General features: G+C 44.8%; 1 protein-coding gene and 1 non-coding gene across 3 annotated transcripts in view; one reads left to right on the forward strand and one right to left on the reverse strand.

Annotated features, from left to right (window-relative positions):
- Positions 1-14752, reverse strand: part of VIT (vitrin) — a 103110-nt gene that overhangs the window by 61830 nt on the left and 26528 nt on the right. Inside the window, exons 1-2 of one of the 2 annotated variants that reach the window (XM_058668090.1) lie at positions 331-510; positions 81-237 (exon numbers count right to left, since the gene is read on the reverse strand). In XM_058668090.1, coding sequence (XP_058524073.1) covers positions 81-237; positions 331-379 — 206 coding nt within the window. In that variant the 5' untranslated portion in view covers positions 380-510. Of the gene's footprint in view, positions 1-80; positions 238-330; positions 511-14752 lie in introns of those variants that run through there. The other variant, XM_058668091.1, reaches the window with a different exon arrangement.
- Positions 5084-5190, forward strand: LOC131481068 (U6 spliceosomal RNA). The gene has a single exon (XR_009246009.1). It is a non-coding gene; the product is annotated as a U6 spliceosomal RNA (small nuclear RNA).

A 14752-nucleotide genomic window follows, 5' to 3' on the forward strand; every position in this document is an offset into this window, starting at 1 on the left:
TCGCTAAACAGAGACTCTGCATGGGCTGCTCCCTGCCAGCACCTTGATTGCAAGTTATTAAGCAGCTCAGAGCTACCCACCTGTGCACTGCTGCCCCACACACGCTGGAGTAGGATGCATAGATGTCAGTGCCATAAACGTGGTATTTGGGGTCTTGGCAGCCAGCAGGGCATTTCACAATGAACTCAGGATTGATTATCTTGCCAGCTTTGACATCACAGTTGATCTGAGGCACAGCTGGGAATACAAGATAAGATCAAAATTACACCTTGCCGTATCAGCTTCTATATGAAGTGACTCCATTAGGTCATGACTCGATTGTCCATTTACTTAATCTGTAAAAGGCAGGGCTCGAGCTGACCCCGCATCTTGCCCACATAACGAAAGCCAAGCCCTAATGAGGACATTCCTCAGACCAAATGAACAGTAGAGGCCAGGCATGGCATTTAACCTGCTGAGAGCAAAAACAAAAGGCTAATTCCTGTGCTTTTGCAGACGGTCAGTTAATTGAAGAAGTGAATTCTGGGAAATGAACTGCCACGGGGACTAGCAGGAGAGGACTGGCTGTTCTGGTGCTCTATAATTGGTCCAGGGAAAAAAGAAAGAACTCAGACAACTTGTGGGTGGAAGGAAAGGCGTTCCAGAAAGGGCGAGCAAGAGGACTGTGGGTGTAGAGAGGTTGGCCTCCGGGCTGGTGGGAGGGAGTGAATTGACAAGACCAGGAACAGGAGGCAGGAGGGTGTGTATGCTGGGTTGGGCAGGATGTGGGGTACAGCAGAGAGACTTTAGACACAGGGACATAGGGTGAAAAATCTTTTGGTCCGAGGGGATCCCCTAGGTCCAGATCTGGGGTCACTCTGGGGAGTGAACTTTTCTCTCCTGCCCCACCACCGGCGGAAAGCTGCGCAGGCAGGGGCAGTGCATTCACTGGCCTCCCTCCCTCTGGGCTTCATCCGCACTGCACAGGATGGCTCTTCTGCAACTGAGCTTTGCCTGGGATGAGGTGGAGCAGGTGCCCTGGTGACGGTGTCCAAGTGGGGTAGTGCTGCAGCATCCCTTCCAAGATTTTCATTCAAAAACTCCCGAGTGAAGAGGTCTCTTTGACAACACTCTCCTGGTGCCCTTCAAGTTGGTAGTGTGTTCAGAGCTGGGCTCCACTCTCCAGAAAGGTCTCTGAAACGTGAACAGTCCAAAGAATGAGCAAGGAGGTGCCTCTTGGAATATCTGGGTCCCCTGTTGCAGTGCTTGGGTTTGAGTTCTGGGTTTGCTCCTGGTTCCAGCTCCCTATTAATGCACACTCGTATTAGTGCGCACTAACTTGGTTCCTACTACCTGCATTGGAGACCTGAATCAATTTTCTGGCTCTGGGATTCTGCCTGGTCCAGCTCTGGTCCTGATGAGTAATCAAAACACATAAATACATGAAGAAAAAGAGAAAGAGAGAGAGAGAGAGAGAGAGAGAGAGAGAGAGAGAGAGCGCGAGAGCGAGCGAGCAGGGGCTCCAGAGGAGTCTGGGGACCATCAGTTTGAGTTGGCAGAAATGGGTCACTTGGCCATAAGGAGGTAAGTAAGACTTTGGAGGCAAATGATGGCTGAATTTCTAAGTAGGACTGCTGTGTGCTATGACCCTGGAGGGCTGACCTAGAACTTCAAAGGTTTAAACTTTCTATAGAGGTGAATTTTGCCAAGAGGAACTTTCTAGGAATTGCAGTTGCCCTTGAAGGAATGGGCTGCCTTGTGAAGCCGTGAATGACTGCTGGTGGAAGTGTACATGAGAGGGGATTTCTACGTGGGGAGGGAGGTGGAAATAAAACCCCATCCCGTGCTAAGAGTCTGTGATTACACGCCTGGATCCAGGAGCCCTGCCAGGCCACCCACCCTCTAACTCGGTTACTGAGATGGCCTCAAAGTTGCTAATAGCTTCCAGCTGTATCCAAAAAGCACATTCTTTTTTTAACCCTGAAGTACCTGGGCTGAACAGAGCTGTATTTCACTCAGGCAGAGGAAACTGAAGACTCAGGCTCTTAAACACCCTTTCAGACCCTCTTTGCCACTCAGGGCTGGACCGGTGTGGGGCTCCTCCTGCTCCTGGGAGCCGTGGGGCTGAGTCTGATCACAGGTTTTTGGCAAATTGTGGTCTACGTGAAGAAGTGGAGTACTGTGCTTAGAACAGCTTTGTGGTTTCATTCTCCCCACCCGAAGGTTGCCTCGTCCCCAAGGCTATTGTTACTTTGTCTTTCATTCTTGTGAACTCTGTTAGGCAAGGCTGTGTGCACTGTTTCTAGTCTCGGTAGTTCTTTAAAGCCTTCATTTTTGGCTCTCAAGGTAGTTAATTGCTTGAGCCTGGGAGTAAATGAATGTGCTGAATTGGCCTGCCTTCTGCTGTTCCTCCCCCATTGCCAAATGTGTCACCTCCCTTAGAGGTAAAGAGAGGTGTCTTTGTGGGTTTCAGTGCTTCAAACTGGGAGGTGACAGGCTCTAGGAGCTGGGATTACATCTTGATGTGACTTTAGCACTTTGAGATTTTGGATTTCCTGAAAGGCCAATAAAATCTTTGGAGTTGAATGAAAGGCTATCTCTGGAAGATTACTGCATGAATAAACTTCAGGATGCACACAAGAACAAGCAGGAGGTTTCCAATGAATAGTTGGTTTAAACGACAAGAGAAAATATCACGTGGTATTAATTTGTTTCCTGCTCACCAATCCCCTCCCCTTTTTTGTAATGGGTGTTTGTTTTTTTGTTTGTTTTCTTTTTGTAGTATTGACTTTTTAAAAAAAATAATAAAGGACTGAAAAATACCTTAAGTAAGATCTATTTTATCTGTACCCTACTGGGTTGGCACAATTGATGGATTAAGTCATTAATTTGTCCCGTGTGTGTGTGTGTGTGTGTGTGTGAAATCAGGCACAATTGCTCATGCACTTTGGGAAAACAAGGAGCAACTGGAAAGTGTGGCTAAAGGTCAACTATTTGTTAGGTTTTTACAGAAAATTCAACTGGAGAGTGGGAACTAATTAAATTTTGCAAAGTAATTACGCCAAGCACTGGGAAATGCAGTGTCTACATCCAGGCAGCATGAAGTCTATTGCATCTCTCTGGCAGCTCTTCTTGAAATATAGGGAAACCATGGCTTCTTCACAGCATTCACCCTGGTATGGCTGAAGTAGCCTGTTTTCCTGAAACCATTGAAAAATCTTCTTCCATCTACTTAAAGCCCAAAGAACTTCCCCTGAGCATTTTGGAATATTCAGTGCTTAGTGCTTAGGTTTTCCTTTTGTCTTTTGTGGTTTAGACTCGTCTTCCTATCTCCATCTCTCATCGGGAGGATCAGCCAAAGCTAAGGCAGCTCAAGAAGCATCATTCTTTGTGGTGAAAGGAGACAGTGGACACACGCCCAGGTACACAGGAGAAGGCAGGCCTCCCTATGGCGAACCTCAGGTGGGAGCCCACCTGTAATCCCAGGAGTCTTTGGGGGAAACAAGACCAACGTCTTGTCCATTCCTTAGAGAGCAGTGACTGTGGCAGTGAAGGAAAGCTTGACTTGAAGTCCTGGAGAGCTGGGGGAGCCGATGTGTTTGCATGAACTGTTTGTGTTCTGCACTGTGTTCTGCTTCTGCCCTGGAGCCGTCACTGCTCCTGTGTGGGATGTGGGACTCTGCAGGGCTTCTCTGCCTTCTCTTGGTTGACTTCATGTCAGCTCACACTAGCACAGCCTCAGGTTCTGCTGTTCCCACCCCCCGCCCACGGAGGTTCATGGAACCACTATCAGGGAAAAGAGAATCACCTAATGCTGGCCCTGGAAGAGTCCCCTCAGTGCAGGTCAGCAAAGTTTCTGTGTCGGCTGAATGGCTGTCGCAGGGTCGCTGGCAAAAGGTCTCATCTCATGACACAAAACTGTACTGTTACTATTTTCATGAGTTGCTATTTTAATGCCAAGGTGCAATCTTAGATGCAGAACTGCAAATGTTCAAAGGAGGCTTGGTTCCCCTGGTTGGGTTGTTGGAGGTGTGTGTGTAACATGATATGCCAATTATGCATCTGACCAAATCAAAACTCTGTCATCCTCATTTTGCCATTCTTCTGGGATTCAGCAATCCCAGGTAAGCCACCTGGATTCTGGAAAACAAATTTCTTTATCAGTTAGATTGACCCCTTTGTAAGTTTGCCATGTGGCTCTTATTGAAGGACAATTATCATGCATTTTTTATTGAAGGATTTTTATGAATGCACTTATGAATGGGAAATTGAATACTAACTTGATTTTGTTGGACTTTGGTATTCACTGAAAATCTTAATTTAAGAGAGTAATACTAAAAAATCACTTAATAAAATATAAAAAAAGACCATGTATTTGAGTACAAATGTGTCCTCGATCCTGACATTCAATGGACAGGCCATGGTAACTTTTTGTTTATAATGATTTTTTTTACAAATCATTTACTTCCCTTTTGCTTAACTAGCCTCTGGTCACATTAAAGGTTTGTTTAAAAGCCATTAATACCTTATGTTGGCTTTACAGAAAATTTAAAAATTCTTAAGGCTTTTTCCTGGCCCTTGCTGCAGAACTTCTGGGCCTGTCAGCGCAGTCCCTGGTACGTTCTAAATGCTTGTAGTCTTGTACCCTTGGCTTACATAATTTCTCATAGGTGGAAGCAATTTCATCTATTTTTTACTACTATTTAAAGGCCCAGTTCCATACACATTCAGCAATCAGAATATAAACTTCAAGAGACCAGGGATACCTGTCTGTTTTGCTCACTGCCATTTATTAGAATGTCTGGTCCATGAATGGGTAGATTAACCCAATCCACTAGAAACCCCTGCTGGTTTTATTTCTAAATCTCATTTCCCTGTACATCTCTCTTGGTCCAAGTCACAAACATTTCAATGTATATTAACAGGTACCTTTCTGTCTCAATTTTTTTCTTCTACACTTTATATCTCCTAGTCTTTCTTTGGCTCCAGTCCTTTCTCCATTGAGAAGCTAGTATGATACTTTGACAAACAGTATCAGATTTTGTTATTCTACTTAGTACCACTTACTGAATTCCTAGTGCTCTTGAAATATAAAAAAAGTCCAGTACTCATTTCGGCAGCACATATACTAAAATTGGAATGACACAGAAATGATTAGCATGGCCCCTGTGCAAGGATGACACGCAAATTCGTGAAGCGTTCCATATTTTAAATGTTCATGGATCTGAAATTTCGTGGTTTCTGGTTCTAAGTGCAACTATATTTTTAATTTTTAATTATTTAAATAAGGTAACCACTTCTAAGTGAAAAAAGTCCAGGCTCCTTAAGAGGGTCTACAAGGCTTTAAAGGATTTGTCCTAATACTATTGTTCAATTTCATATGACTGTTTCATGGATAATGGTACAATGTTAGCAAGCAAAGGCTTAGAAGAAGGACCTAGGCAAAAGGAAAAGTGAGGGCAAAACTTTGAGGTGAAAATGGACTTGGCCGTTGGAAGAACATAAAGGAGGCCAGTGTTGCACTGAGGGGGAGGGAGGCACATCATGAGCTCTGTGATGTTGACAGGGATCACATCAGTAGGGATCTAGAATCCAAAGTCCATCAGACTAATACAGCAACAATTGCTTTCACCAGGACCCTGCAGGACTACAGATATTCTAGTCAGGAGGAATGTCTTGACAAGCCATGAGGTGACTCCGTCTGTTGATCCTTGACGATCTATAGTGAAGGGTCCTAAAGATGACAAAATGTCGCATAAGGGGAATTGCTTACAGGGGCCAGTGAAGGAGCTGAGTTACAAGGCATGACAGGACAGTAGGGCCTTGACAACATGGGGTGATGTGTAGAGAAAGTTGTGGGAAAGGAAAGGTCAGATTCTTCAAAATCACTGGGAGGCATTTGGACATTTTAGTGGTGTAGGTTTGGGGTTTGTACATGTTTAATCTAATGTCTGAGAAACCCTGGGGGCCAGGCTGATGATGGATGACGCTGGATTATGGAGTCATTGTGTTGGCCAGTGAGGAGGCTGGGTTTGAATCTCTGTGTGTCTGAATTCAATGCCGTATCATACATAAACCTAAACCAGAACTTGTCATGAAAATGTGTAGGTTTGTGGGGGAGGGCATTGAAATAAATATTTGCCTTTATGGTTGATAAAAGATTTGGAAAGAATATGTACAAGCAACAGTTGGAGAAAAACAAAGGATATGCAATGAAACTGTTTCCTAAAGACAAGTCTAGTAAAAGTAGCTGATCTCAACAAGTAACTTCAAGCTCAAGCGTGAAACACTTTAAAAAGTGTATAAAGATTGGTCCTTCTGATCTATGTTTTCGCAAGTTTTAACAGAATGCCTTAGTCCACCACGGAAGAACAGGGATGTAGTATGTAGTAGTGATTGAATGTTGGAAGGTGACTCACTCTGCAACTCGATGACAACACAGCTTTTGGGCAGCCACAGAAATTTGTATCTCTTCAACATATTTTGGTTTACCTAGGTCCTTAATACATGTTCTTTCATTTGCTCCTTAAAACTCTAAAAGATAATCTGGCCCCGTTTTCCAGAGAAGTTGGTTTGCTCAAGCTCAACTAAGTGGCAGACTCACAACTTGAATTCAAGCCTTTTGGCTATAAATCTTGAGTGTTGCCAGCTCCACCTCCTTGTCTGTTGTATAGTGAAAGAGAATGAGTTAAATGTTTGTGTCTCTAATCTAATGGGACTTTTTTTTTTGGAATTAGTTATAGTTGAAATATGATTTGTCTCCTTGATTTCATGTGGGAGTTCAAACCAAAGTCCTAAAGTGATGTTACTAAGAGGGTGGAAATGTAATCAGACTGTGGGGGTTTAAAGGTGGAGCCTTTGGGAAGTGATTCAATCAGATTAGGTCACTAGGGTGGAGCCCCCATGATTGAATTCTGGTGGCTTTTATAAGGGGAAGAGACCACACAGACACAACAACACATGTGCACTCTTGCCGTGATGTGATGTAGTTCAGGGGAACATTTGTTAAAGCCTGGGTTACACTGTTTGCACTTTGAATCCTAGAATCATGAGCTAAAATAAACCTCTCTTTCTTCTTTATAAGTAATATTCATCTGTCTCAGGTGTTTTATTATAGTGATGAACAGCTAACCAATGTGATGGCTGACAGTCAATAGTAGGTGAGTGTGGAATATACTTGTCAGATGGTGTGTGTGTGTGTGTGTGTACATGTGTGTTTATCCCAAACCCATGCAAGAGTACTCTTCTGATACAATTTTTCCTGTATTTTTCTCACTGTTATTTCTGCAAATTGCCATTCACAAGAGTCGATGTGACTTCTTTGTTATCTATGCTTCAGAAGGAAAGTTAGAAAGTTAATCTGCTTCCTTTTCCATGATCTGAGAAAGGGTGTGCATACCAGTCTGTGTGAACACAGTGGCTCTGGTTCCAGGTGTTTGAGAAATGAGCAAACACTGGGTAATACTTACAAGTTGCCACACTGAGCTAACCCAAGAAGCTGTGTACACGTTAGAGGAAATCCTACAACCACTGAGCTATGTTTCTTGTCATCAGGGTCGAGTGCATTAACTAACCAACTCCCAAAATTATGACCTCCTCATGCCCGATGCAATGCATCCTGGAATTATCCATCCTTTCAAGGTTGATTGCAAAAATTTTTTCCATGAGTTACAGGGTATTAAGGTTAAGTTATTGGAGAGAAATATGGGAATTACAAGGTTGTACATTTCACCCTAAGGTAGGTCTATTTCAACAGACTTTGATATAATGGAAATGTTTCAGAATATGACTTCACTGCCTATGGAAAATGTCTCCTCATTTATTTTTGCTGATTGTTGTCTTCATCATGTACATTTGCTATTAAAACTCCCAGGAGTCCTCAGCCTCCAAGAAATGGTGAGAAGAAAAAAAAGCATCTCAGATTGGCATCACTGGGTGGCTTCTAACCTGTTTCCAGCTGCATGACCTGTTACTGTCCAACACTTAGCCCCAACCATGCCACCCACTGCTTCTGGCCTCCTCCTCTTGTTTCCTGAGATACTGGACTTGGGCCACCTGGAAGCCTTCCCACTTACCTTTGCCTATAAAATTCAACTTACTTTTCATGCTATTGTCTTGAATGTCCTCTTGTGCAGCTAATCTATGTTAGACTCCTTGTTTTTTCTCATATAGCATTTACCACATTTTCCTTAATTTTATAGTGGTTTTTCCTGGTGTTCATTTGTCCAGCTATCCAATAATTACCCAATGAGCACTAATTACATCTTCATGGTGCTTTCAGTCTTAGCAAACTATAAAACAATATGTGGTTGATACTCGATGGAGTACAGGAGAAATCTAATTTTGTGTGTTGGGGGAAGTGGTTGGGTGTATAAAGGTTGCCCTTTGTCCTGTTTACTTTGTCTCATACAATATACAATGCTTACTGAAGTCAGAGACATTGTGGGACAGGTAGCCAGCAACATTGTGTGGAGCCAGCCATTAGGGCTTTTATCTGTTTGATGCTGTCTTGCTTGAAGCCACTTTAGACAAAGGCCATTGCTTCTGGAGCTTTTCTGGGATTTCTTCATGTGTAGAAAAGCTATTGATGAGGAGCCCACATGGTGGCTCAGTAAGCTAATCCTCCACCTGCAAGTACTGGGACCCCATATGGGCATTTGTTTGTGTCTTGACTGCTCTACTTCTCATTAAACTTCCTGATTATGGCCTGCGAAGCAGTAGATGACGGCCCAAAACCTTGGAACCCTGCAACCAAGTGGGAAACCTGGAAGAAGCTCCTGGCTTCGGATTGGCTCAGCTCTGGCCTTTGCCGCATTTTGGGGGAGTGAATCAACACATGGAAGATCTTTCTGTCTCTCCTCTCCATAACTGCCTTTCCAGTAAGAATGAAATGAATATTTAAAAAAAAACTGTCAATGAGATTTTACAGTTTCAGAGTTTTCCTCTATTATGGGCATATTTTAGGCAAAGATTGTTCTAGATTCTTTGGTGAACATCAACTATGTGGATGTTGATGTATAATAAACATCAAGCATGTTTATTATAGGGTGGGCTGAGAGATTCAGCTGAAGTTCAGTTGAAGATCAAGTATTCTATGAGCATGTAACCTACATGGCCACAAAGTTAACCATCAAGTTAACCAAGTAGTGTGATTACCTAAGGATAAGCATGTGATCAACTCACTTGAACCATCTGGTCACCATTTGTAGCTGTAAGCAAACAAGAAAAATGCAGCCATGTTTCTTCATTGTGGACCATATGGTAGATGAATCTATTATTTTTCTGCTTATTCTCCTCCTCCTTTGAGGAAAGTGGGTCTTTCAAGTCAAAGGGTGATGAAGTGAAGATGATTGTCCAAGACAGGAGGGGGTGGGTGGTTTGCTTTGGTGTGGGGCTGCCCCACCTGTGCCAAGACCCCTCCTCATCCAGGGCAGAGCAGGTTTTCCCTCCTTTCAGAGAGGGCACACATTTGGACGTGGAGCCTCACAGGGGACCTCTGATTCTTCTGTACCACATAAACCCTCCAGAGGCTGAAGTGTGGATGGGGGGAGGTGCCACTAATTATGGAAATACACCCCCCACTTCAGGAAATTGGCAGAACAGGCTTCATTGGATCTAAATAATATCAGCATTATAGTGGAATAAATTATCCAGTTGCATTTTGAGTAAAACACAGCAGTACATGTGAAAGCAAAATATTAACTTGGCACGAACTATCATGGATGGGTTTGGGGAGTAGAGCAGTAAGGATCCACCCACTTCGCTCAAGTTTGTTTTCTGGAGCAGGCATTGTGGTGTGGTGAATTAAGCTGTTGCTTGAATTGCTTGCATCCCACGTTGGAATACCAGTTCACTTCCCAACTATTATGCTTCTTTCCAACTTGCTGCAACCCACATGGAAGACCTGCTTAGGGTACTGGATTCCTGGTTTTGGCCTGGCCCAGCTCTGGCTGCTGTGAGTGTTTGGGGAGTAAACCAATATTCTCTGTTGGTATCTTTGCTTCCCAATTAGATGAAAGAAATTGAATAAATATTAAAAACAACTGCCTCCATGCTGGATTATTTTGAAGATGCTCTTAAGTATTACTTTCTCAGCCCAAAGGATTCACAATGGAGCTAAGCAATGCCGAAGAGGGCCTTGGGGTACCACAGGCAGAGCAAAGGCAGAACCTTTACATCTGCAAGCAGCTCTGAGCCAGATTGTGTCTTTCATCTACTGGTTCTTTTTTTTTTTATTTATCTTTTTAAAAATTTATTTTATTTTATTGTATAGTTGTTGACAATCTTTACATAGTTAATTATGGTTAACAAAAAAAGGTTCAGGGGGAATAGGGAAGTGGGTAATACTATTATGTCCATATTGTTTCCATCGTGTATCTGAGGTAAAGGGGAATATTGAGGGAGAAGCCCCACCCGGTTTCCCGCCCATCCCAAGTCCCGGATGTGGGGCATGCTCTGAGATATTTGCTCAAGTGGTGTTAATAGTTCTCCAGTTATGAATCGCTGCCAGTTTTGCTTGATGAAGTCGTCCACTGATTGATATGGTCCATCATAAAGTCTCCGTTTGCCCCATATTTCGCTGCCAACATATAGCTGAGATGAATGAGTGACCCGTTCTGTCTTCTGTCTTTTCTTGGTTTAGAGTTCTGAGTCCAGCAGTTCGATTGGGGAGATCTCCAAAGAAACCTTGAGGTATTCCCAGACCAGATTCTTGTATGTTCTAGCAAGCACAGGGCCTGGCACAGTCCATCACCCCGATCAGCTGGTGGTTGCAATTGCTGGGTTGGTTCTGTTTTCAGTCCCGAGTTGCACTGGAACCAATGGGTGTTGCAGTCCAGTCTGGTTCTGCCCAGCACATACTCGGCCCTTACAACAACCAGTGGGAGCTGCAGCCTAGTCGGGGCGACCCACAATAACCCCCACCAGGCCCACCCCCTACCCTGGTTTGGCAGTATGTGTAGCAGTAGACCAGTCTGTCCCCCATCCCACTTGGCTCTTGTACTTGTCCATTACCAATTTACTGTGCCCTGCTTGTCCGACCCCCAGATCTGGACCACGTGTTCACCAGCGAGAGCTATGACTCGCCAGGGGAGTTTCCCAAGTTCCTCCACTTGATCCACTCCCACACCCAGTTCTCATACATGCCAATGGGTTTTAGGCCAGTGCCCGGTGTACTCTGGCCTTCCATTTGGCCTTGTATGAGCTGGTGAATGTTGCAGCCCGGCCCACCCCACACCCTATTCAGGATGCACATTTGGGTGCTGTTGCCTTGCCCAGTCCAGTCTGTCGTGGGTCCCTTTACCTGTGATTGATGGCAGGCTCCTTGGTCACGCCTAGCTTAGTCCATAACCTCCCAAACTTTTAGGTTTACTAGTGGGGCTAAACTTTCTACAGGGTGTGGCCCACACATCCTGCACAGAATCCACCCCAGGATAAGGTTCTAAAGTGCTAGTTGATATTATGGACCTGCCTAATGTGACCAGTCTCCTGAACCATCATCATGTCAGGCAAAACAATATCCTGCTAGACAAGCCTGAGCTTATCTTTTGCATGATAGGTGTTCACAGCTCAGAATTGTTAAGTGATTAGAAGTTCTTCAAAGGAAGAGTTACTGGCATTGGGAATCTTTAGGATTGACTCAGATCCCAGAAACAGTGGAGTCAGCCTGGAGCTACCAAAGCAGCGATTCGGACAACCAATACCCCAGAGCTCCCCTGCCAGGTGCTCACCATGAGCACATGGTGGCTGGGATTGGGATCTGAGCAAGACGCTCCCTCCTGCAGCCCCCAGCAGCCTCCTGGCTGCTGAAGTTTAAACCCGCAGGCCCAAGGTTGCGCCCCACCCCAATCCCGTCCACCGCCCAATGAGGGCGATGGGTGGGCCCCGGACCCACCCAGTCCCAGAGACTCCCCCCACCTCGGTGTACTCACCCGAAAGGAAGTAGTCCCCGAATCCAGGTGGGCCTGGGCCCAGCTCACCATGAGCACATGGTGGCTGGGATCGGGATCTGAGTAAGACGCTCACTCCTGCAGTCCCCAACAGCCTCCCCTCATCTACTGGTTCTTACACTTTGAAGCATCAGAATCACCCCGAGAGCTTGTTAGGACAGAGTTTGCTGGGCCCAGGCAGCTTGGGGTGGCTGGGACACAAGGTCCCCAAAGATGCTGGTAGCGTCATCCCAGGAGCCACACTTGGAGAACCACTCACCAGACCACTCACATACTAAAGGCAAAGATTTCTTTGGAGCCCTGCTTTCATAATTTTGCTATCTGTTTAAAACTCCTCAGTTACCTCCTGCAGGGGAGATTTTGAGGTCCCCAAGATTGAGCTTTCTTCGTTTAGTGAAGAGGAGTGGCCCAGTGCTCCATATCAGCTCCTGGGGAGTGATTCTCACCAGTGGTAGAGGCTGCCTTTTTTTTTTTTTAAGAGAGATTAATTAATTGGTTTATTTATTGGCAAGGCAGATCAGATTTATGGAGAAGAGAGACAGAAAGATTTTTAAAAGATTATTTATTTATTTATTTACTTATTTATTTAGAAAGGCAGATATACAGAGAGAAGGATCTTCCAGCTGGTGGTTCACTCCCCAAGTGGCCACAATGGCTGGAGCTGAGCCAAGCTGAAGCCAGGTGCCGAGAGCTTCTTCTGGATCTTTCACACGGGTGCAGGGTCCCAAGGTTTTAGGCCATCTTCCCCTGCTTTCCCAGACACAAGCAGGGAGTTGGATGGGAAGTGGAGCAGCTGGGATACAAACCAGCACCCATATGGGATCCCAGCAGATGCAAGGTAAGGATTTAGCTATTAAGCTATAGCACTGTGCCCCAGAAAGATCTTCTATCCTTTGATTTACTCCCCAAATGACTGCAATGATCAGAGTTGAGCCAATCTGAAGACAGGAGACAGGAGCTTCTTCTGAGTCTCCCATGCAGGTTCAGGGTCCCATAGCTTTGGGTCATTTTCCACTGCCTTCCCAGACTACAAGCAGAGAGCTGGATGGGTAGTGGAGCAGCTGGGATACAAGCTGGCACCCAAAAGGGATCCTGGAACTTGTAAGGCAAGGATTTCTCTATTGAGCCATTGTGCTGGGCCCAGAAAGCCAACTTTTGACTTTGCAGTGTGAAGTCTGCAGCCTTCTGAAGCTTGGGCCTGAAAACAGTTGCTTTTAGAATGAGCTCAGGGGTCCCAGGTACACAGGAGACAATCGCAAGGTCTGTCTGATTTCTCTCTCAGCAAAACAGAAGTTGCAATTGTTCTGCTTTCCACTTCACTGCATAAATTTGTGTGGAGTTCTGTGCAGAAATGGTAGTCCCTTTCAGGCTATCTATACACTAAAGGTAGTTATACCTGTAATGCTGTAACTGGCTGCTACTCCTACAGTGCCTACTCACTAATAAATGGTGCTGGAAGTCTTCTCCATATGTTGACACGAAGGGGGCTCCCTTTTTGGGGTTAAAAAATTATTGCATTTCTTGGAGAAATGGAAACAGTCCTAACCGTGTTATTTTACTCTGAGAACACTTCTTTCATCAGAGCTGCACACCCCTGTCAGCCTGAAGTGGGCACAGTTGAATCCTACCACCTTAGCAACAGGGAGCAATTTTGGTGGGGGGGTTTCAGCTACTCTCCTCCCTGACTTTGGTTATTTAAGTTACCCTATGTCCTGATTTTGTATTTCTGCTAACTGCAACCACAATAGCCTGCACAAAGCTAAAGGCTGAATTCTCGAACACAGTAATAAACACCTTCACAATCTTCTGCTTGCCGACTCTCTCCTTTTCCCCAACACACTGACTTTCTGTACTGTGTTTCAGCCATACTGAGCTACCTTCTGGTTCTTTCTACTCTTCAGGTCTTGAGTGTATGTCCATTCTGCCTGTAACTTTTCCCCCAACATCTTTGACCAGTCCCTAGCTGGCTTTCAGATATCAGTGGGGTCACTGCTTCCAGGAAACCCTGGCAAAGGCACAGATGCTTTTCCTCACTCTTGGAATATCCCTAGTTCCTCTGGTCCTAACACGTGCACCAACATTAGAATTGCCTCTGCCCTAGCTGATGAGCTTCGTAAGGGCAAAAGGGATGTCCAACATAGTGCCTACCACTTGGCTGGCATCCAACAAAATCTGTCACAGGAATGATGTGCCCACTTGCCCTAAAAGTGAACTGATACTATGGAATAGGAAAATAAGACAATCACTTTTTCTTCAAAGTGTAGATGATAATTTGGAAACACTCCTGAGGTGGAGAACCCGATAGCTGCATCAGATAGCGCCATCATTTGGGAATAACCTAATGCCTTTATATTTCTCTCTCTCTCTCTCTTAGCTAATGATTGTGCCAGAGTTTCTAATTACAGAAAAGACCTCATGTGTTTATTGATTTGAATGCACTGCATCACTAGGGAGATCTTTGAGGCTAAGGCTAGAATTTAGCATATCAGAAATGCAATCCATCTGAGATCTCAGAGAGGGTTGCCCTTGGGTCATTTAGCACAGCCTTCCCTAGTCACTGAGAACTGTTGTCATGGTAATCATGGGACCTTTCATGATTTTTGTACATGAGTTCATGAAGATCCTGGAAACAGCCCAAAGGAATTTGTACTTGGGTGTGCATTGTCTCCATATTAACCCAATCACTGTTTTGAACACACATCTGCCTCAGGGCTGAGTCTTTTGGCTCTTGTTCCTGACAGGAATAAATAAACAACCGATTCCTTTTGAATGTTCCAGCCGAGGAGGCTGTGGGTGACTGCCCTCTTGGTCTCATTTCAACAGGA

This window comes from Ochotona princeps, chromosome 8 (genome assembly GCF_030435755.1).
Source record: "Ochotona princeps isolate mOchPri1 chromosome 8, mOchPri1.hap1, whole genome shotgun sequence".
Lineage (NCBI taxonomy): Eukaryota > Metazoa > Chordata > Mammalia > Lagomorpha > Ochotonidae > Ochotona > Ochotona princeps.